This window comes from Sciurus carolinensis, chromosome 1 (assembly GCF_902686445.1).
Source record: "Sciurus carolinensis chromosome 1, mSciCar1.2, whole genome shotgun sequence".
NCBI classification, from domain to species: domain Eukaryota; kingdom Metazoa; phylum Chordata; class Mammalia; order Rodentia; family Sciuridae; genus Sciurus; species Sciurus carolinensis.
In genome coordinates, this window is record NC_062213.1 from 104191062 (window position 1) to 104215563 (window position 24502).

General features: G+C 43.6%; 1 protein-coding gene across 3 annotated transcripts; it reads right to left on the minus strand.

Moving 5' to 3' along the window:
• Positions 1-5443: 5443 nt before the first annotated feature.
• Tent5c (terminal nucleotidyltransferase 5C) lies at positions 5444-24006 on the minus strand. 3 transcript variants are annotated; one of them, XM_047523342.1, is made up of 2 exons: positions 23907-24006; positions 5444-7420 (listed from the first exon to the last, which is right to left on the minus strand). In XM_047523342.1, the coding sequence occupies exon 2, from the start codon at positions 7392-7394 to the stop codon at positions 6219-6221; it is 1176 nt and encodes a 391-aa protein (XP_047379298.1). In that variant the 5' UTR covers positions 7395-7420; positions 23907-24006; the 3' UTR covers positions 5444-6218. The 3 variants fall into 3 exon arrangements, with proteins under 3 accessions (XP_047379298.1, XP_047379290.1, XP_047379307.1); XM_047523334.1 differs by lacking the exon at positions 23907-24006 and adding an exon at positions 22636-22842; XM_047523351.1 differs by lacking the exon at positions 23907-24006 and adding an exon at positions 22161-22282.
• Between the last annotated feature and the right edge of the window lie 496 nt (positions 24007-24502).

The window sequence follows — 24502 nt, forward strand, 5'->3', positions numbered from 1 at the left end:
CACTGGAGCCATGGCCTTTGCTTCTCTCTGAGGCTGTCTGGGAAACTCTCTCAGATCCTATTAATACTCTTGGCATATTCCAGCAGATAGCAATCCCAAATTACAAACAAGCACGTTACCAGCCCACCCAGGTGACGCCTGGGGCAGTGAAAGAGGGAAAAACATTCTTGCCCATTCAGAAATGCACTTCAGACATCCTCGCTATTTAGTGGCAATGGGCAGTGCTAAGGAATTCACACTTGCAGATGACAAATGAAAAGATCCACTAGGTCCAGAAGGGCAAGTGTGTTGTGGTGATCAAGTGATGGAGAGTCAGGAAATATACCCGAGGGTGAAACCTGTAGCCATTAAGTAATGACCTTGCTCAGGAGGCCAAAATCTTATGATCAACAGGAATATGATGTCCTGGACACAACTACTCATTCCAGGGAACTATGCACCACCGCTTCCCACGCAAGTTGTTCTGTGTAAATATTGGTCTGGACAATGCCTGGGATGGAAACGTTTTCTGGCACCAGAATAAGGCATTACAACACATCCAGGTAAATATCCAGGATTCAACCTTCTAGTTGCTAGTGGCCCAAGACTAAGTGCTCTAGGGACAAAAACACTAAGTTCAGCTGGTGAACTGAAGCACCAAGTCTCAGCCAGTTGTGTGGGAGGCAGGCAGAGAATGAGATGGGCAGGTATTCACAGCGTAGGTGAGGAACTGAGGCAACCGGGTAAAGGACACTAACAGAAACTGTAAGAAGGGGGCGGGAGAAGGGCCAGGGCCAAGCTGAGAAGGTGAAATAAGTGGTGACACTTGGCTGAGGTTTTAGAAACCTGCTGGGTGGTGGGATGCACAGGAAGAACTGTGGGCTCTGACAGCAGTAGAAGGCCAGCTTAGTGGAGCAAGTAAAAAGATAGGACGGTAGACGGCCAACTGAGGACTCCAAACATTATGACTTCGAGTCTGATCTCAGCTCTTGCAGTGAGAGGTCTTAAGCAAGTTTTAATATATGGGGGATTTGGGGACATCTGTTTTAGAAAGATCCCTTGGAGGATTCAAGAAAAATAGAGACAAGTGACAAGATCCCAGTTCCTGGGATCATGGAGGGAGGAAAGAGAAAGTCATGAGCAGTTCTAGATCCAGACAGTCTAGACAATGCAAGTAGCTGGCTGAAATAGAGGTAGTCAACTGCAGGCCTACCGGGGAGGGGCAAGCCAGAGGTCGAGACTTCCCAGGAGAAAGAGTTACTGAGAAAACACACAAAAGAAGTGATCTGGGAGGACCCCATCCCTCCTGGACTTCAGAGGATGCTCATCCTTGAACTGAAAGGCTTAAGGAGGATGGTGACAGTCAGAAGGCAAAAGGGTGAAGGACATTACAGCGAAAGACATTTTCCTTGGTGAAGACCGTAGGAGTTAGGGAATTCGGCACAGGAGGCCACAGAAGGTGCAGGGCAGGTGGGACTTAGAGATAGGTGCTGGAGATGGGATCAAAGGCACCCAGAAGGTGGGTCACCACACAAGGTCTGCAGAATCGCCTCATCCACTTCAAACATCTACCAGCTGCTCAAATATCACTTGTTCCCATCTATGTGAAGAAGCTTATGATAGGAGCTGCCTAGAATATGGCTGGGGTTATTCAGTTCACTTACTGAAATGGGCTTGGAGCCAAGAACACAGGATCAAACCAGATGCCAGGGAAGGCATATTTCAAGACCACAAATATGGTAGGGATCAGCTAATAGGACTGAGGTCCACAACAAAGCTCAGTTTAAGTTAAATGGGCCCCTCGGAGAAGGGATTTATGGACTCCAGTGTAACCACACTTGCCTCCCATCAGAGAGCAGCATTCATAATGATAACTGCCCATCCTTGTGTGTGGCCTGAAACCTAAAATAAGTTTACCATTGAGGAGAAACAAAGCAATGAGCAACACTGACAAGTTTTTTTTTTTTAAATATACCTTTATTTCTCAAACTCAAAGCTTTATTTCATCAAGTTCTAACACATTTGCATTGACAAGTGATCTCAATCTGCATCAAGAAGATGAGTGATCATGACCAAAGAGGAAAACTACACAGCCTAGGCACAGCTAAGAAATACTTCAATGCTGTGCAAATAATATATAACAAAAGGGCTTCCAATTTAGCCAGCTGGGCATCTTACTTTTAATCCATTAATTTGGATATAAATAGCTGCTTTAGGAAAATAAAATTTTCATGCACACACACACACAAAGAAAACAACAGATCAGATAGCTAGAGTTGGAGTTTTTAAAAATGGTCACAGATTGTTATTTAACTACTTCCTCTTTAGTAAATGGTCATCTCACCTTCTTATGCACGCACACACACACAAACACACACACACAAGAAGTTGTACCAACTCTCAATAATAACCCAGGCAAAACTCCAAGCATTTTCTTTAGCTTACACTTAAACTATTTTTTTTTAAGTGATAGGTAAACAAGATGTAGGCACCTGAACTCACAAAAAGGGCCTTTTCTTTCCTTAGAGATCTCCACAGATAATCCCGAAAAGATGCCAGGTCTTTTAAAATTCCTCTCTTCTAGATCCCTCTTTTGGTCCTCTGAATTTAATTGGTTGAATAAGAATATGTTCCAAAGTCAGCTGTGAAAGTCTGTTCTTTGCCAGATTAAGGATGTGAATCTAACCTTGGAAAATGGAAATTCTTTCAACTCACAGAATCCATCCAAAGAGTTTTCCCTAGTGCAGAGCCCCAGTCAGAAGCCAGGAAGTAATGGCTGTGGTGAGCACCAGGGTCTCTTCTCAGATTAGATCACTATTCTTTAAGCCACACTCTGGAAGAGGATGTTTGATCTAAGAACAGAGCAGCATGCTAAAATCAGGCACCAATACCAGAAAGTTCACCAGAAAGAAGTTATTCCTAAAGTTAGGAAGTTGTTTGTGAGTGGTACCATTTCCTGAAGCTAACAGTGCTAGTTAAAACCCTAACCTGAAGGTAAGGAGCTAGGACCAGAGGTGAGGCTGGACAAGCAGAGGCAGGCCCTTAGCAATCTGATTATTAATGTGTCTCCACAAAAGTTTCACACAGAGCTTGCTGTGACTCAAATCCCCAGTGTAAATCAAACTGGGGGGCGGAGGGACAACTGAGTGCCAAACCAACGTGTACCATATGTCAGGAACCAAACGTCATCTTCCATCCCCAACTTGCCCACCTGCCAGGCCCCCAGATGCATTTCCCACGTGCAGTCATCAGGCACTCTGGTTGGAAGGCAGGAGTGATAAAGAGTTTCATTTCAGCATTGAAATTACTGAGTAGGAAACAGTATCTTATTGCTAAGGTAAGGTTGAAGGGTGAGACTGAAACTCCAGACCAGGAATCTAGTGAGTACCTTTCAGCCATCATCAGGGGAAAAGGTACATTTTCACCCTGTTCCACTTTACTCCAAGGAGGAGGCTAAGAGAATGGGCACCAGAAAGCAGTTCAGAGTTCCAAGGCAAATGAAAGACTGCTTAAATTTAGATTAGAGCTTGCTCTTGAACTTTAGTGCCCCCTGCCACTGCCAAGTTTCATGTTACTCAACACACACACACAAATAGGAACCACTGGACTCAGTACAAGTTCAGGGCATCTGGTGCTTGTGTGAGCAGTATGAAAGGCAGGGTTCAGATAGAATTTCCAGACATCTGAAAGTCAAGGTTACCTGGCTGGCAAAAGGCTGAGAGAGCAGATGGAGACACGGCTAGCCCAGGGGTTGTGTTTTAAAAATGCAGCTTGGATCCATGCAGCTTTTTACCCTGATGGTTCTAGAACACATAACCTATTCTCAAACTACAAAAATATAGCTGGACTGACTAAAAAAGTCAGGTGAAGAGACCAGCAAGACCCCACCATACAATGGCGGTGAAGAACTGGGGACAGGGAATTCTTCTTGACTTCTATGCCTGTCTTTATCCTCAAAGAAGGACTGTTACAGATTGGAAAATATGTTTACAAGCAGAAAGAACTCCAAGGACAAACTGGAAATTTAATTAATTGATGCAGATCCTATCTTCCTCTGGTGCCTCACTGGTTCCCAACCCTCATAAGCAGAAGCAATACTGATTTGTCTTAGCAAGTGCTTATGTTGGTTGCAGCTTCATCACACTCCAAAAGCTTTGGTTAAACAAGTCTGTCATGTTTTATGCAAATATGTTGTCATCTGACCATAACAGCAGCATTTTAAGGTCATGGATGACCAGATAGTTTTCAAAGTTGGGATGACTTTTCACTGCCCACCTTTTAACACTGAAGCACTCCAGGTCCCCCTCCTAGCACTGGACTTGACTCGAAACCAGTGAATTAAAATATAACTAAGGCTCACAGGAAAACAGAAGCTGGTTTTACTAAGAAGTGGCTTGTTTTCATCTAATGTAGCACAACATGGATCCCAGCTAAGCCTGGCGTTCAATCATGTCAATCATGTCTTAATTAAAAGGACCAAGACTTCATATTCCAGAAGAAACCTGAAGACACATCTTTAGAAAAAGGTCAACCACTCATTTCTACTAAGCATTCTGCATTAAGATAACTTCATTACTTAAAGCAAGGAGAAAGCAATCATTTAGGGAATTGGATTGTTATGGCCACAGGAAAAACTAAAAATCAGGAGCATGGAGTTGATTAAATCACTTGATAAATCAAGCTGGTAGGCAATACTGAGTTGTCTTTTGCTCTTGATACCATAAAGTGATGCTTTCTAAAAAAAAAAAAAAAAGAAAAAAAAAGAAAAAATTCCACAAAAATAATTTTTAAAGCATAAAATCTAAAGCTACTGTGGAAAGCAATATGTAGCCTAGATCTCTCCCATTGACTAAGCTTGCTTTAGACTAGAGTTTAACACTGTTTTCCTTCTAAAGTGCAGAATATAAACAAGTATGGTCAAATCTACCAGAATAAGGAAGATCATTCTTCACTCACTCAATGCTTTCTCAAATACACTGGAATGATTTCAAAGTGCCTTGAGAGCACCAAAGCACACAAGGCCAGACTTCATGCTAAACCCCTACCTTCATGTGGCACAGGGACAGGAGATTATAGAGTCTAAGCAATTCCACAGGTCACTCGATTCTACTACAATTCCTGAATGCATTTGCTGTCAAAGAATACCTGGAGAAGGAAATCACTTTTTGTTTTTCAAAAGTAAAGAAAACAAACAAAAAATAGCCAAAGTACTCCAGAAAAACAGCTTGTCATACTTGGAATGTGACCAAAAACGGGTTTCCAATTAAAACATGGGAAAACCCTGACATCAGTTACAACAATGAGTCTAGAAGCAGCACAAACCACACTTAGGAAGAGCAACACAATAGTCAGCCATGAGAGAGCTGAGGAGGGAAAGTGTCATTCAGTAAGAATTCCTTAAAGAAAGAAAGAAAAAGGACATTCACGTTTCCTATTTACAATCCACCACCCCCCTCACCACCACCACAATTCTACTTTAACATTATGTTCCACATTTTATTTTGTTTTCAAGTTACATTTCAAGAAAAGGTCATCTTTTTTTTTTCTCAGCAATATTTCATAATTCCTCAAGATAGCACAGCATCTAAACCATAAACCACTTCCAACCAGATCTCAAGTCTCCAGCTATTGGCTTTGGTTTATTGATGAAAGAAATTCTCAGCTCTGCTGACAGGAACTAGACATAGGCAATTTAGTCCTGTGAACAAAAATTAAGTCACAAGAGCACCCTCAGGTTTATCATTTTCTGCCTGACTAAAACTGACACAAGAAGAGAGACTATCAGCACAACATTGGTTCATGTAATTGCTGAGAATCCCGAGTGAGGGCCAACATAGCCTCCTCCAGGCTCAGGTGAGAAGAAAAGTAGCTTAACACTTCTCATATGCTGCCCAAGCACTCCCAATCCCAGTTATTGCACAGAGCTCAAAACCCCATGTGCTGATGTTTGGGATGTGACATGTTAGTGTCTATCTTGGAAAGATGTGGATAGGTCACACTTCCTATAGCATTTTCCAAAGTGGCACTGTTATATGGGTCTTTTTAGGGTTGGCTCATGATATACTGCAGACCCATTCCAATGGGTACACAAAGGAAAAAAAAAAAAAAAAAAAAAAAAAAGCAGAATCAGAGCTGAGTCCCCCTTGAAAAGCCAAACACCTACATCTAGGAGGAGGCTCCCCTACCTGAGAGCCCTTGCCCTACTGGGTTCCCACTGCAGGAACCCTCAGGTCTCAAGGTTAGTTACAGGGCAGCCAGGTAGGGTAAGGTTGGCTGTAGGTAACTGGAGGATGGGCAATGTAGTAGTTGTTGAAGTTGCCATCACTGACGTAAGGAGCTGGCTGGTAGTAACAGGTGACGTTGGTGGCGTTGGGGATGATGTTCTGTTCTGCCAGCACGCGCAAGGCCAGGAGGGAGATGAGGTTCAGGGTCTGCCTGCGTTCATGCCCCATGAGGCACACGGTGCTCTCGTTCACTACCCTGCGGAGGATCATGAGGTAGTCATACTTGCTTCTCTCTTCTTCAGCGAAGTGGTTTTGAAGGTAGGTCTCCAACTTCCTTTGCTGTTCCAGGATGTCTGGGAAGTCAATGAAAAACCTGGAGCACATGTAACGCTCAAGAGTTTTGATTTCCTCCTGGTCTGTGGGCCTGAAGTCCCGCACGAGAAGGTTGCTATACTTCAGAAGTCCCCCACCTCGGATTTCTTCGGGGTTCTTGGTGGCAATCAGTCTGTTCTGCAGATGGTCAAAGGCTTCCTCAAAGTCCCCATACACACTCTCCCCGATCACTGTGGGGTGGAAGTGCTCAGAGATGGGGTTACTGGAGCAGTCATAGAAAAAAAGCAAAGAATCCAGGATGATTTGGAAAGAGTCCACACTAAACTCAAACTGACGCCGGATGGAGTCGACAAACTTCAGCTCCACGTTCCTCCCATTCTTGTTGGAGAGGGAAATCAGGCTCCAGCGGTCTGTGTCCGTGCAAACCTTCACCAGCTTCTGCACATATGCCTCCTTCAGAGTGACCGGGCTGATCTTGAGCTTGTTCACGCCCTCTGGCAGGAAGTTCAGAAGGGAACACAGAACCACATCTCTGACCAGCTGAAATTCTGCCTCTGTGGGAAGAGCCACGTGGAAGATCAGGTCCAGGTCTTTGCAACCCAAGCCGTTGTCTTTGACCAAAACGTGGCCAGCTGCAGAGCCATTCAGCCGGACATCCTGCACTTTGATGCCCGCCTCCTCCAGCCGGCTGCGGACGGTCTGGACGATGTCCTTCAGGGTTATCTCCAAGGTTGGAAAGTTGCCTCGTCCGTGGATGGGTACGACCTCAGTCAGGACCTCGTGCAGCCGGCTGACCTGATCCCAGTTGAGCACGCTGAAGGACACGCACTCCCTGGTACTGCTGCTCTCCTCGGCCATCTTGGGGGATGTTCCGGCCGGGGAAACTGAAAGTGAGCATGAGAAACAGAGTTAGGATTCACATCGACATGGCAAAGCATCTCAAAGCGCTCACAGAGACCGATTTATCTCTGAACATTTCCCTGTGACGTTGCGATCAATTGCACCCGACTCTCTCGATGTGAACAGCAGTGACAAAATGAATTCAATATGTAAAGAACGGTGCCTACAGAGTGAGGACAAATGCATAGACTCCATCCTATGCCAATCTGGATAATGTAATGACCTTCTTTAGTGTGGCTTTCTGGTTTTGCTATTGCTGTTTTGCTAGTTTTGTCTGTGTGGGGGTGGGAGGTGCTGGGTTTGTGTGAAGAAAAGCAGACAAACTTAGTAAACCAAGTAAACAAAACATTCTTCAATAAAAAGCCCGTAAGAAAAAAAATAAAAAGAGTATATGGTTTGCTAATTTTTCTCTGGCTTCTGTGGAAGTCACCTCTCCTGCGTTGGGCTTCCTAACCACATCTGGAACTGGTTGATATATAAACTATACAGAACACCCACACAGAACACAGACACACACACACACACACACACACACACACATACACGCCCACACACATGTAGTCTTCACCCCATGAAAAGACAGTCTCAACTCTGAATTACAACCTCACCAAAAAGTGGGAGTCTGACCATTCCTGCCACAACAAAGCACACTCCCTTAGCAAGATCCCTGTGTCTTTCACTTAAAGGAGTAGCCTGTCGTATAACAATTACTTCCATCATCTAGGAAAGATCTGAGGAGTTGTTTGAAGGGCAAAATTTCTGGTCAACCACAGGTCAGCGTTGTACTGGAACCATCCTTTCCAGTAAGGATGCTCTGCCTGGGACATGGCAAACACCCTCTGGGCAGGGGGATCATTCAACTGTATTCTGAAAAAAAGCACCTTGAAACTATGCAGGAAGTTATCACTGAGTAATATGAGAAAAACATTGCTTCTACACTGCACATGCTAGAACCACAAAGTTTCCAAAATCATTTTCAACTGCGTTGCACTTTTCAAAGAAATTAAACACAGTGGGTCCCTGGAAATCCTCAATACAGAAACAAATGCTGATATGTTAAAAAGCTAAAGTGCCTGTGGACCCATGTGGGTAGAATGTTAGTTAGATGAATATAAAAGCTGAAACAGTGCTGTCCTCAGATTTCATAGTGAACCGTTTTCCCACCCTTGTGCTTTCTGACTTGCTACACACACACACACACACACACAAATTCATCCCAATGCAGTTTCATTGTTTGGAAGCTGCTGCTTTTGAATGCACATCAGTGTGCATTCTCCTGGGTTTCAACATGAATTTCTGGCCTTGCCCCAGTGCCAGGGATTCCCCTGTGGCTGCCACTCAGTGTCAGGGCACTGCTGGGCACACGGAAAAGAGACTTCTGGTAGCTCCTCATCATGAAATAAATGTAACATGAAGGCAGAAGAGAGAATGTCGCTTGATTGGGGTGAACAGGAAGGCCACAAAAGAGTTCATTTCCGGAGATGGGACACAAGCCAACAAGAAAGACAACGTGAGCTTTCAGCTGGGGCTGAGGGAAGGAAAGCAGCACACAGCTGGAAATGGCCAAGTGTCCAATGGCTCCATGAGCCACTCCTCAGGCCAGATCATGGCAGTCCTTTAGGATCTAAGTTAAGGAACTAGAAATCTACTCGACTGGTAATGGGAAACTTGATCATAAGAATAAAGCAGGCCCCAGGAAGACCCTAGATGGTCCTTGCTGGCTACAGAAGAATATACCAAAAAGATACAAGTTTACCTCAAGCTTCTCTGAACAGTTTTATAAAGCTCCAGGCTATTTAGATTCCTTCTACCAAGACACTGCTAAGTTAGAGATACCAAGTGAAGTCTGTGATGAAATACTTAACATTTAGTATGGCTGGCATTTGGTTTCAAGTCAGATTCAGGACAACCGAGTTCTCTTTTTTCTATATTCTCTGTATAGTCAGTAGTGGTCCCTTTTATGATAGCATACAACACACCTGTACCTCAAATGATTCAAATGCTTACAGGAAGGCAGGGTTCAGGCTTTGGTTTGAGCCACAGCTAGACTCTCCACGATTTGGTGACATGTGTTGGCGGACCTACAGAAATACCACCTCCTTTCCACTGTCATCTGTTGAGTGTTTGAGGCTCACATGTATCATACAGGTATGAGAAGAGTACTGCAGTCTAAACCAGATCCCAAGTCTGAATTTACTAAAACTTCACAGATTTTAAAATATTTGAAAATTACTCACACATGTACATTTTACTCCCAAAGAAAGAACTGTAGCTTCCAGATTCCCTTGGTCTCAGATGCTCTCCTTTGAGGTTGAGAACGTGTTCTAGCATAGAAGTCCTGACTTTAACCCTACATGGCCTCTTAATTTTTTAACAATATCTTTTTTAAAAAGCATAAGTCAAATGTCATTCCTATAGTTCTCTGCAAAATTACTGAGGTTCTTCCTGAAGATTTTCTTCAATTGTTAACTGATAGCATTGCAGCTTCTCAGCTTGGGATCTGGTTTAGACTGAGATTTCGTAAGGTTCAAATGGGAAGAGGAACAGAAATAGCCAACAAAAAGTTAGGAAAAATGTCAGGAAACATACACTAACCTGTAAGAGGTATCCTAAGACCAGAATGACTGAACAGCATGTTACCAGCACAAAAAGACAAATGGTTAGGACAGAATTTAAAAATCTAGACATAAAATCAAATACATGCGAGGGTTGAGTATACCATGAAGGAGGCATTTCAAAACAGGGAAGGAAAAACAAAGCCCCAGATATCTGAGTGGGTCATCTAGAGTTAAACAAGACAAAATAAAGGTGACTACCTATCTCAAGCCAAACTAGGATTTAGATGGTCAAATCAAAAACTTAAGTAGAAAAGGATGAAGTTCGAAGAGTACTGGGGGTGGGGGGAACCCACACAGATTTTATATATACATACAGAGAGTAGGGTGTCCTTTCTAAAGGACATAAAACAAAAAGCCACAAAAACTGATAGATTTGACCATACAAAAAAATAAGTATCCAGATGGTAAAAAACATCATAAAGAACCTAGGGACATGACTAGAAAAATATTTTAATGTTAGGCAAAATATTCATTTCCTTAGTAAGTAAGGAGTTCCTACAAGTGAGAAATACCAGAATCCAACAGACCGGAGAAAAGAACATGAACAGTGGCTCAAACAGGTAGTATCTCCAACCTGACTTAAGGGATGGGTAAATTAAAATCCCAATGTATCATTCTCATCTATCATATTGGCAAAGATCATTAAGTCTGTCATGTGGAAAAGCAGACACCACCTCCAGCACACTGCCCAGAGGTTCTCTCTAAAGAATGGGAGACTGCGCAACCAGTGGGCTTCTATGTCATGTGTAACCAGAAGAATGAGAACTTACACTCCATTATATATGATGTATCAAAGTACATTCTACTGTCATGGATAACTAATTAAAACAAATTAAGAAAAAATTTTTAAAAAAGAATGCAAGACTCAAGTAGACATACTCTTTGATGTAGCAATTCAATGTGTACTAAGACTACTTTGAATTCTATCCTCTGGGTGTACTTGCAAGTATGCACATAGATATTAACTGAAGAATTATTTTAAAAGTTGCAAGTTATTCGTCAATAAAAGATGGTTAAATGATTTGATGCACATACACAACAGTAAACAGACTTATGCAGTTGTTCAGAAGAATAGTAGCTACTCTATCTCCCTGAATGTGAAATGCCCAAGGCTCATGACTAGAAAAGCAAGTACAAAACTGTGTGTGTAAAAGTTTGTGTTTATATAAGTATATAAAATCTCTGGAAAGATACACAAGATGGAACTCAGTCTCTACTAAATGCTACCAATAGTTTGGCAGATGGGGGAAAAAAAACTTATTTTGTACTCTTTGAATTTGGAACCTATACATGTGTAAGTTGATGAAAAATAAAAATCTCATAATCTGAGTTCTAAAATTTTCCCTTACGAGCCTTCCAGGCATCTTCTACCTTATTTCATTTATTCAGTTCCCAGTCCACCCCCACCATTCCCATATCCATGGACCAAAAGTCACACTCGGAAGCTCTCCCGTCAGCCCATAAATGTTGATCTCCACAGGTGTGGCAGGGGGAGTGACTGTTTTTCCTCTAGAAGAGCTTTTAGTCAAGTTTCTACTTATGTACTTTAAAAAAATACCAATTGTTTATTTTTTAAAATACCCTAACTCAATGTAATGAGTAAGCCGTCTTGTCTAGCCTCCTACATTATCCAACAATGTTCTCCACTTTCATAAAACTTTTATTCTTACTTCAAGCATATTATAACTTGCCTTGTGATACTATTGTTGATTAATGGGTACATTTGCAAGAACTGGAATAAATACAATAAACACTTTTCCAGAATCCAAGATGCTAGTAGCTGGAATCTTCCATGACAACTTCTCCCAGATGATAATGGAGTTCACTTTTTGTAATAAAAAAAAAATGTAGCCCAAATAAAAACACAGTGTGGGACCATGGACAACGGCCAAGTCATGGTATAGTTTTCAATTCTCTCAATTTATTATTATTAAGGTATAGGGAAGCTGAACCAATTGAAGAAATGAGTTTATACCAGGTTCATTTAAAAATCTTAGTTCCTCAGGAAAGCTCAAAATAAGTAATTTGTATCTATTAAAGAAAATTCTTCATTTCCTCTCACTCAACCAAATGACTTCAAATACCACAAGTACATTTTCAAGTTACTTAGACAAACACTGGTATTATAAAAATAAATCCAAGTTATAGGCCCTTAGTGCTTATATAATAAACTAGAGCTTAGTTTAACAGTTTTAGTTTTAATTATCCACTTTAAATCAACCTTGATATAATCTCCACATAAAAGAATCACATGAAACACACATTCCCAACTCCTGAAAGGCCCTGGTTAAAGGCAAATTTCAGTTAGCAGAATTTAACAAAATAGTGGCTAGAAAACAAATTCACTGGAAGTCTAATAAATTCAGACTAGTATTTAAGAAGAAGATTCACTGAAGTTTTGCACAGAAGTTGGCAAAGATGGAAACCATACTTGTAAATCCAGGCACTTCACAGAAGCCAGACCAACTAACTGACTACTCAGTTCAAGCTAGTTAATCTTCTGCAAGGTTTGACTCCTGATGAAGAACTCTTAGGAACCCTTGGGTTCCCTGTTATCTGGCTGCAGCAGAAATGCAAAATACACACATCAAAAGAAAACAGTTTTGCAGAGATAGCAGCAAAAGTGGAGAGGAAGAGACAAACTAGGCCAGAAGGTTAAACCAAGCTCCCCAAGCACAAGGTGGATGCATGTTAAACTTAATATTTCCCACAGCTCAGGATAGAGCTGCGCAAGGCAGGTTGATCTAAAAACCTATGTTTTGAGCATTGGTGGGGGAAAAAATTATTTCTATTCTGCAACATAGCTTACACAGATTCCCTGAACAGTCAATTAACTCCAGAAACAAGGTGACAGAGACTACAAAGACACCAGGGGACTCAGGTAAGCATGAGGGACAGGCAGATGCACCAGGGGGAGATAAGAATACTAAGGACATTACTGAAACTGATTTCTCTTCTGTGCCTGGCATTAGACATGGAAATCATCCAAAGGGTTTGGGCACATGTGGAGACACGAACCTATGAAGTTAAGGATGATAATATTTAAGTCTGTCATATTTAACATGAAAGCTACAGAAATGATTGTTCAAAGGTTCAGGGAAACTCAGGCTTGAATGGAGGTTCTCAGATATTGGAGCCCTCTATCCAGCCCAGAGGCAACTGAGCAGCACCCTCTGCTTCTGTCTCTACTACAGGTTTAAAAAGAAACACACACACACACATTTCAACATTCCTTTGGTGACAAAATTCCTTCTCACTATTATAGATGTGATCTCAAATACATGGATCTTCCTAGTAAAATTTTCCAGTTCAGGGTAGGAGCCATCCATGGGCAGTGAACCAAGCCTGGACAGGCTCTGGTGCATCTAAGGAAGTCTATACATGGAAAAAAGACACCTGCTGGCCCTGACTCCTGGTCCAGAGGGACCCTGGTGCCTATGGGTCTTCCCACACATCTTGCACACAGATTCCTCTCCCCATGTACAAGAGAAGACACTCAAGGTAGCAAAAAACTATTTCATTGCATATAAAAACCTAGAGAATTTAAATAGAAGAGTGGATGGCAATGTACTTCATCATAACCTTGCTCGATGTTCCTTAGTGAGTCAGTAAATGGGTGGCACATCTCCAGGCCTATTTCCTCTTTTTTTTTTGGACCAGGGATTGAACTCAGGGGCACTCAACCACTGAGCCACATCCCCCGCCCTTTTTTGTACTTCATTTAGAAACAGGGTCTCACTGAGTTGCTTAGGGCCTCACTTTTGCTGAGGCTGGCTTTGAACTCGTGACCTCCTGCCTCAGCCTCCTGAGCCCTGGGATTACAGATGTGTCCAGGCCTATTTCTTATTCACTTATAAAACGAGGCATGTAGAGGTGTGTAGAAAAGCAAACTATTGAATGAGCCACTTCACAAGGATTCTCATTTAGTCATTTAACATGAGGAAGCTACAAATGTTTCTTTTGAACAAATTGATAAGGTTCAGAAAAGACTGAGTGTATTGACTCCAGGTCCTTGGTTCCAAACCACTCTTGAAACTGCTGACTCCCCCTGTCAAGCCCATGGTGCCGTGGTGGGTGGGGGGAGGCATTGGGAAGACCAGTTCTTGCCACTATTGAAGTGGTCTTTTCTAGAACAAAGATCGTACTGGTCCTAACCAAAACAAGAGAAAGCAAACTTCTGTTAATTATGACTGTGGCACCTCACCTTTCCACTGTTTCCTGTACCCACTATCCACATGGAAGACAGCAAAGCTTGAGTCAGCCACCCTCCACTCCTTGCTTTTGTGCAGATTCTAGTGAAGCAAAAAACACCATGGTCGCTTAGAGGTGGCCCTCAGAGAGACCCCAGGGAGAGAATTTGTTGGCCACCGTGTGTGGGAAATCCTACTTCTCAATAGGGCTGCATGTCAGTTGTTTCATAACATAAACATCTTCTAGTTCTACCCACATCCTTTCCCACAGGGTGAATTTTACCACTTCCCCAGAAGCTCCCTTCAGGTACTGACAAAGGCAGAGGCTTCAGAGGCACTTTGCATAGCCCTAGCCATGGTCAGGCAATACCAAGTGTGATTCAATGTTTGGCCAGGAAGCTGTATTTGACAGCATTCCAGGTACTCAGTGAGACAGAGCTGTCAGGGCTCTATCAGGATCAACCCATTTGGTTCCTACAAAAGCCCAATAAAGAAAATGTCATTATCCCCTCCTTTACAGATGAGGAAACTGGGAACAAAGAAGATATGCAAATTGTGAACTGCTGGGGCCACACTGCTGGTAAATGGCAGAAAAGGATTTGAAGCTGCCTAGAAAGTAGTTAGCTTTGGCAGGTATACATTCGGAGAGGGGGAAGGTTTTGCAAAAAAGCTAGTTGCTCAGGCAATCATAGGAGGAGATGGTAATAAGCAGAAGGAAAATATGAAGATTATTTAATAAGATTCAATTTATTTAGGGAAGAAGTTTGCTAGATAGGCTAAGTTCTCCTGAGTGGAGTGGGCCAGGAGCAGGTGCTACAGGCAGGGCAGCATTTGGAACTGAAGTATCTAACAGCCATCAGAACAGAAAGTGGCTCTCTCACAGATTTGGGGGTATATATAGCCTGGGTAGCGCAATCAGATTTGAAATCAAGGGTAGACATGCTAATAGTTAATGCTAATGTTTGTTTTAAAGGAACATGGCTGGTAGATCAAGGCCTAGAATACCAACTTCCAAGGGAGCACCAACATGCTGTTGTGGGGCAAGAGTGATTTTCGAGAAAGCAAGTCCCTGGGAAAGAAACCAGAAGTGGAAGCAGCCAGTTGGTCGGCTCGCCTGAGAAGCACTGAGAGGGAAAAAAACTAAAATACTGGCACAATAGGGAGGTTTTTTAGGAATGGAACAATTCTGATTCTGATACCTAAGGTACATGCTTTGTTCACAGAATAAAGGAACGACTCCTGGGATTCCTCTGGGGGCTGGAAGATCAGGAGTGTTGATCTGTTGATAAAGCAACAGAACAGGACACTCCCTACAGACCTGAGGGTAACTTTGTTAGATCAAAGAACCTGGTAACTCAAGAGGAGCAACAGAGAAGAGGGAGGTAAGTCTGCAGGGACTCACCAGGACTCCAAGGATAGCCCAAAAAGGAGAGCTGGGGCAAAACTGAAAACAGAAACAGCCTGGACAGCCAATCCTGGGAATTGAAAATTGTCACTTTCCCTACCTGCTTAGAGTTTGACTCTTGAGATTCTTCACAGGAGAGAAAAGTCATGCACTTGGATGACCACAGACATCAGACACACTATTTCATATATACAACAGCAGGTAAATTGGAGGAAAGGAGAAAAACCAGGATCAATGTGGATTTGGCATTCTGAAATCTTCCTTCAGTCCTTGAATTCCCTGGAGGTGAAGGCCAGAAATTATCAAGGATCAGGGCAGGCCGACAAAGCCTTTTGTCTGACTGCAGCCAGCCCCTCACCAAGCCTGACCCCACTACTGGGGATGGGGTCACATTCTGGAGATTTCTCCACAGCCCCCAAGTACTCTAAAAAGTTACAGATAGCTGGGTGTGGTGGCACACACCTATATCCCAACAATTCAGGAAGCTGAGACAGAAGGATCAAAAGTTCAAGGCCAGCCTAAGCAACTTAGTGAAACCCTGTCTCAAAATAAAAAGGGCTGGGGATGTATCCCAGGGGTAAAATGCCCCTGGGTTCAATCCCCAGTACAAAGAAAAAGAAAAAAAAAGGTACAGATAATAGAGGCACTCACACGTGTTTTATACACATGAAAGAGGAGTCAGATGATAGATGATCCGAAGCAATAGAGGCAGATAAAATTATGTTTTATTTTTAAAAAGACAAAAAAATATTCTGTTAACTTTTTCTTCAAAAAATTATTTTTACAATTGTCCCACTCAAATACCCAAAACCCACTCTACCTCGGCTCAAAGAAATAACTGCCCGTGCCACAAAGCTAAGACCCCCAAAAACATTTAGAAGCTGGTATCACACAGAACCTCACAGATGGTCTCTTCTCCCTCTCAGTTCCATTACATTCAGCTGCAGGCCTCAGTCTATTTTTCTCAGAGTTATCAGCAACCTCCCAGTCATTTCACCCTGATGTTTACTAGAGTCAAAAAGAATTGGTTAGATTCCCACGGCAGAGTCCTGGACTGAAACCAAGGCAGGGTGCAGAACCACGTGCTGCCTCGTTATGCAGTGGACCTTTGGAGTCTGAGGGACCTTCGCAAACTCTCACTTGCCACTGATGCCAACAGCTACTCTGCATGGTGATCGTGACAGGGCTGTCCCTAGACACCACCCAAAGACGACTCCAAACAGAAAGTGTCTTCGCCACTTTCAAAATAGGATGCCTAAGCAAGTGTGGGTGGAGAGATAACGCTGGAAAAACTAATGCTAGGGCTGCAAAATAGCACAAAGCAGAATCAAAACACTGGCCCAGATAGTCCAACGGGGATGTTTCAGAAGTGCAAATACTGAAAGGAACATCTTAAAGCTGTTGCAAATGTAAATAGCAACAAGGTCAGAATACAGACATCTTTAGATGGAAGCTAGACAGAAAATCCTTGATTTTTTTTTCCCCATATACAAATTGAACAGGAAATAATCCTTGTTGTTATCTGGTACTCCCCAACATTTCTCAGTCAGAGATATTACTGGTCTGAACTCATCTAAAGAGCTCCTCAGAACTGGCCTTTTTATTTCAGAAATGGACCAGACTGAGAAAAACAGGAGGTTCCTAGAGAGGAGACTATTTACTGTAAGGATGATCAAGTCACAATTCACAGGGTGTAAGAGCTGACAGTCTACAGGTTTTGTCAGAGGTTGCTTCCACAAGCTCTTTTACCATCTAACTCTACAGCTTAGAACTTCAAATGGTTGTCAGTTTTCCAACACAAAGACTTCAGTCAGCTAAAAGTTCGGTCCAGTCACTAGCAGCCTCCCTGGGCTTTATCAGGAAAAGGACAAGCAATGCTTAGATCCTCAAATGCAGCACTTATCATAGTTAGGCACATATACACACCCATTCACAAATGTCTAAGTGTAAGTTGACCTCAGTTTCATTATAGATGTTAATTACGCAAACAGTCCATCCAGTTTTGTTTTGTATGAGGGGTTTGGGGGTACAGGTATTTGATTTCTAGGTATTGAGCATGGCAGCAGGCTGAGTAAAATATTGTCCCTCTGACATTAAAGTGTGCTAAGTAACAGAAATTTGTGTATGATTACAGTGACTAAGCAAGAACATAAAGGTACTACCTATCTGCACCCATGCCACGTGAGGTGGTCAAATCATCTCATCTTTGGTATCCCTATCTGTGGGGGTCAAACAAGCCATGAATATAGCTCCCTGGGATGACTGTCATTAAATAAGCCTTATTCACGTAATTCATGTGTTGTCACTAAATAGCTCAAAAATACCTTTCCTCTTGCATATTCATTCAAATTTTAATTGTCAGTAAACTGTTGGTAAAATTGAACTGTTGATAAACTGAGCCCTGACCCTTTACCTTTCTCAGAAGATTTTGTGTGTTCTTTGAGATTCACTTTCCATATGGTCATTCTCTAAGAAAGTATAAGAAAACTAGAAGGGCACTGGACTAGAAATCAAATATCCTTTTTTGGTGTCAAGTATGACTCACAGGGTGAATGATAATTGGTAAATCAGGTACAATAACTGAATTTCCTCTCATTCTTTCAACCACCTGAGTGTCTACTGTGTTCTGAGCACTGTCCTAGGAGCTTATGCTACATCAGAAACCAAGAAACAAAGATCCCTGCCCTGACAGAACTAATATTCTGTTTCCTACTCTTCTTCCATAAGCTTGAGTTAACTATAGCTTCCCCAACATGTAAACCCAGAATGCAAGAAATGTAAGAGTGAAACTTTTCTTTTTTTGTATCACGGGATTGAATCCAGGGATACTTAACCACTGAACCACATCTCCAACGCACGCGCACGCACACACACACACACACACACACACACACACTTTTTTTTTTTAATTTTGCGACAGGTTTTTGCTAAGTTGCTGAGGCTGGCCTTGAATTTGCAATCCTCCTTCCTCAGCTTCCCAAACTGCTGGGATTACAGGTGTGTTCCACCATGCCCAGCAAGAGTGAGACCTTTTTGCGAATGGTCCAGACCAACACTGCCCAGCACAGTAGCCATGAGCCATGTGTGGCTCTTGAGCACAAGTGTGGCAGGTCCAAACAGAAGTCTGCTACAAGTACAGACACATTGGATTTCAAGAACTCAGTATGAAGAAAGGGATGTTAAATATCTCCTTCAAATTTTATATTAATTATGTATTAAAATAATTATATTTGACATGGTGGGTTAGATAGATGTATTATTTAAATGAATTTTACCTATATTTACTCTTCGATGTGACTACTAAAGAGTTAATTTTGCCTTCCATATTTCTCTCAGGCAGCACAGGTCTAGGCTATTGTCTTTATTATAATGAACAACAGAAGCCTGAAAAAGTAAAGACTCTGCCAGGACCAGAATCCAGGTCTCCCCACAAATAATGCAGCTTAAGAGGCAGAGAGAAGATGAACAGAAACACTATGAAGGACCCAAACATGGGACACATTTACAGAGCTGGTGCCTAGTGAACAACATTTGGTAAGCACCTAGACACACAGCAGGAACCTAATTAGTGTCTGCTTCACCTCTACTTCTGCTCAGTCCTCCTACTGCAGCCCCATATGGTTACTCCACATGAAAGACAGAACTACCAGAGACCACACAGGATTAGGCTGTGTGGCTGGTCAGCAGTCCTAGTGCCCATCTTAAACTATGACAAGCAGAGCAGAGCTCAAGAGAGCGTGCTTAGAATGCAAGGTGGGCAGCCAGGCAGGTAGGGATTACCTCTTCCATCTTGACAAGGCTAAGCAAGTTGAGAGAAGCTTATGGCAACATGAGGCAATCATGGCAAGGATGGTTCAAGATCCAGATCTTTTATTCATTCATTTTTTAAAGATCCAGATCTTGAAGGGTGGTTTTCTCCAGATCTTTGTTGCAGAGGGCTAAATATGGAGACAGATATGGGACTTTTGGTGCTCATTCAATTGAAGATTAAATTTTAAAAACTAGAAAGTATTGTGCAAGAAAGATCTGTGAAGTAGTGAAGAGGAGAGGTGTGGGACAGGAGGAACCTAAGATAGGATAACATCAGAAAACTGTGTAAGGAGCCCAAAGTTGGATTAAAATAAAGTGTGGTGAGGAAGCAGTTGTAGTCACTTGTTTAAGAATCTGAATACTTATTCCACAAAAAAAGACAGGTCAGCTAGGAAGACTTGTGCAAGAGAGGCCAAGAATAGTCAGAAAGGGACAGATCCTGGGGAGGGAGTCTGGGATGCTAGAGAGAATGGCAGGTCCTGGACGCCCTTATGCTGGCATTCTGGGTACATGGGAACACAGAATTGGCCAGAGGCGACATGCTGTTGCTCTCACTGAGCTGCTGTCTACAGGCCCCTAAACCAGGTCAGTGATGACAGTGGGAAACAAAAAATAAAAGAGAGAAAGAATCAGCAGAACCAGCAACTGAGTGAACATGGAGAGAGAAAGGCTGAGCGAGCCCTGTGGGGCTGGTGCTGGGAGGGTGGGAAGCGGGGAAAGTGCTTGAGGGCATCAAACTGGAGTGGCTTAGGAGTTTCAGGTTTGTTGAGTTAGCAGTCCCTGCCCCACAGCTCCAAACCTGCACCATGAGGCCCCCACTTAAAAGAAAACCCTGAGATTGCCCTGCATTTTAGGCCAGGAGCGTTTGATCCAGAAAGCTACATCTGGTGCCTTGACCACCAGGAGAGCACCCACTTTCAGTATCTCTCCATTTTTGCAAGGAATGGCAGTTGACCTTCATCAGAATGTGTAGCCACATAAAAGGAGCATTCTATGCGCAAGGCCATGCTCTCTATAGGCAAGGGGACTCTGCTACTCTGCATAGGGCCCATATGTCAAGGTCTAAAAAACTGAAAAACTGAGTTCTTCCAGTGTTTTATGAGGCCAACCCAGCTTCTCCTGAAACCAGAGCAATTCCTCAGGCTTTTTTACACATTGTTCCATTGGTCTCCTCAGTACCTGGCATGAGGCACTACCCAGGAAGCACTTAACTACTTACTGACTCAATCACTGTTATCCAAGAAATGAGCACTAGACGCAGTTTAGTGACCAAGACTCTTAAATGCTCTGGGACTAAAAAACATCCTACATGGAGAGTTGCTTAACATCAGCAATTATTTCTTCATATTGGTTTTTTCCTGTTGCTCCAAGAAGTTCTGCAAACAGTTCTAGAACAAGCCACAGGGGCCAGCTGTACAAAATCTATTAATTCGAAACAATTCATAAAGTTTACTAACATAGGTTATATAAAGATGCTTCTTATAAATGATTTACATTCCAAATATGAACTTCCTTTTAATGTAAGTAGTAAAAAGAGTTGGAGAAACCTTAAGTCCTGATAATGTCACAAGAGACCAGCTCTGCTGATGTGCCCAAGTAGCTTTAAACACACAATAACTTCTTTGGAATAACTTCACCATAATATGATTTATGCTAATTTAATGTACTATAGTTAAAACACCAAGATGTCAGAAGGCATTTTTCTATATTGACATTTACCTTAGTGACAATGAGAAAAAGCAGAATCTATTCAGAATATTGTCTTAGCCCAAGTAATACCTCAGATTCTGCTTTGCTCCCTTCTTAACCCCCAAACAGCCATACATGCACACAAAATAACAGATACTACCCAGAGGCAGGTGGGAGACCAAGAAACCCCAACAAAAGTTTAACTTAACTCAGGCACCTAGGTGGGCTTCCTGGTAATGCAAATAGTTAAACACATCCATTCAGAGCTCTCAGGTTGACCTTTAGTGGCTCACTCCACAAACACAACATATCAAAGAGGAAAGATGAAGACAAGGTACTACTAACTGGAGCAAGGGGAAAAAAAAGTTTTCCAATTTTGTATCAAATATGTCCGGTTAATGGTACTGTGAGAACAAGGGCACCACAGTTCACTTTTAAGTTATCTTTATTACTGAGCTGTTCCTTGGACTTTCAGAAGTAGGAGGAATTCTCTGTTCTCTGATGGGCAGTGCAAGATGTACATAATCTGCCCTGACCTTGAACAATGGGGGATGTAGGCTAAGTGTGTGCACTACTGGAAGATAGGGGTAGATGGGGGAGGCTGGAAGTCTGAAGACACTAAATAGAGAGAGTCACTGGTGCTGGACTAAGTCATGCTAATTCTGACAAACAGGCCCAGAGCCAAATCCTTTCCTTCAGAGTTACAGGAATTTAATCTCTGGATACAAGGCAGGTATTGTGGGAGAAATAACATGAAGAGTGTGGCTGTTAGTTCTATGTTCACAAACTAAAGTAACTTATGAAGTTATGAAGTTTTGTTTGGTAACAATTTGAGGGTATCCTAGCAGGAAAAAAAAAAACAAAAACTTTAAAAACTGTGATGTTATGGGACACTCCCTGTAGCTACCTTAACAATTATATACAATATATCAAATCTTCATTCTAAAAACTTATGGAGCATATATGTACTCTAAAACGATGGGTATACTTTAAGAGACAAGGTTTCATTTACCTGAAGTAAGCTGAGCTTGACTCCAGCTAAGTCTTCCCAAGATACTAAGTTTACCAACTTCACAAGCAAGAATGTCAAAGAATAGAACCACCGCTGGTCCAGCTCACACCGCTTCCCAGAAAGCGAAAAGTCAGCACTGTTTAAGCCCCACCCACTTCAACTGCAGGGTGTAATGGGACAGATCTCAATCCCTCAATAATACCTCTGGGGATTTAAGGCACAGTACAATTCTTGGTAAGCTGTCCTATCACCGTCTCCGCAGTTTAGCTTGCTTCCTGGCTGGCTGCCTTGCCAAGTTATTCACGTTTAAAGGTTGGTGTGGCCAACAATGGCCACCCTCATCCCCCTGCAGCGCAGCTGGGGCAGCCAGGGCTCTTCTTTAGGACGATTTAATAATCCTAACTTTATTTCATAGGATGGTTCGGTCTCCTAGCCCATCTACCAAATATTTGTCACAATACAAATGAAAGCTTACTGTAAGAAGACTTTAAGTACTTCATTGTATCCATGAAAAAACAATAAAAAGGAAGCAGGTTCCCCTCAAAACAAGGAATTGGTCAGGGTCCTGCAGAAGCCTTCCTCTGCACAAAAGATAAAAATTAAAAAATAAAAAAAGGCGCAGCGAGCGAGCTGAGAAGGTCCAACTCCAGCAGAGAGTTCCGACGTCTTGCATTCTCAAGGAAAATTCGCCAGGCATCTCCCCTGGAGCCCTCCCTTACTTGGAGGGGAGCCCTTTGGTTTCCTCGCCCGCCGGCGTGTTCCGTTTAGGTACACAGGCTACCAACCTGTGCTCTTCAATTCCTCACCCTCCTCCTACTCCCCTCCCACCCTGCTCCTCCTGCCTTGCGATTTGTGCGAAAGGAGTTCGCTGAATGCGACACCTCCCGGGGCAGCCGCGCCTCTATGCCACCATCTGCACCGCTATCCGAGTCAATTGACTCGTCACGGCCTTTAGTCTACGCGGTAAGCAAGTTTCATTCCCAAAAGGGGAGGAACCAGGTTTCACAGACACCGTATTCTCCAGAACTTTCTGAGAGGCGCAGTGCACAGGTCACTTGCTTGGATCACTTTGCTGCACCCGGTGTCCATACTCAAGTGTGATGAGTCCACGAACATTTAAGGAAGGATCTCTGACCCTTTCCTTAAAACTCAGGCCTTGGAAACAAGCCTAGGAAGCGCCCCTCCCCTCCCCCGCCAGATGCAAGTTCCAGACCGCTGCGTCTCCAACTGCGCCTGCTGAAACCGCCGGATTCGAATTCGCTGTCCGCGGATAGGTCAGAGAAGGGTGTGCGAGTCCGCGGGAACGCAGAGGCGAGCCCGAGAGAGCGCAAGCAAGGAAAGGGTGGTAGGGGGCGTTGTCTGATCCTGGAAAGGAAGGAGCTTAAGGCGCCCATCATTCGCTCCTTGGCCGCTCCGCCTGCGCCAGGCCAGCGCGCAGCCCGCAGGACTAACAGCAGGAACTTGCTAAAGTTTGCCAAGCCCCAGGCGCAGTCTCTGAAAAGTTGTAGCGCTCTCTCGGAGCGTCTTTTCTAGCTCTTGGGAACGCGATGTGTAAAGGACTGGGTATTTGCGGCAGGAGCAGAAGGATAAAGTGGCAGTGGGTCCTGGCACCTGTCCGCACCTCCCCTCCGGTCCTCGCGCTTCCCAGCAGGCTCCGCAAAGATTTGAGCACTGTTTGGTGGGAAAAGACCCTCCAGGACCGCCGCTGCATCCAAGCACCTTTAGAGGAGGAAACCGTGGACTCACCTGGGCGGTGGAAGAGAAGGCAACAGAGGCTGGTCCTTGGCGTAGGCAGCCCCAAATAGGAGCGGCGCGGTCACTACAGCCCCCAGGCAGTGGCACCAAGTGAGCCGTCCAGCCGCCGCCCCCTCCGTTCTTATTCGGCCTGACCACGCCCCCACCCGCCGCCCCCGCCCCTGCCCCCGCCCCAAGGCCGGCCCTCCCGAGGGAGCCAGTGGCGGGGCGAGGCGGAGCCAGCCCCTCGGGATCCTTCCGCTGAGGCGCTGACGGCGGGGCAGGGTGAACGGAGCTCTCTGATTGGCTGCTTGGCTGAATGGTTGCCGAGAGACGAGTAAATCTTCAGCGGCTGGAAGGGGCGGGGGGGATGTAAAAAGAGGTAGCATCGCGCAGGCGCAATAGAGAGGGGCAGTGTCGACACAGCTTAGCTTCGTAGTTACTCGGACACCTCTCTTTGTGCTTTCCTCTAATTCTTTTCTGCCATTCCTTTAGTGTAAACCCCCACATTCCCCCCCTGGCTTTTCCTGCTCCCTCGCAGGCCTTTTTTTTTTTTTTTTTTTTTTTCCGTTCTGGGGATTTTCGCACTGCTTCTCCTTTGCTGCAAA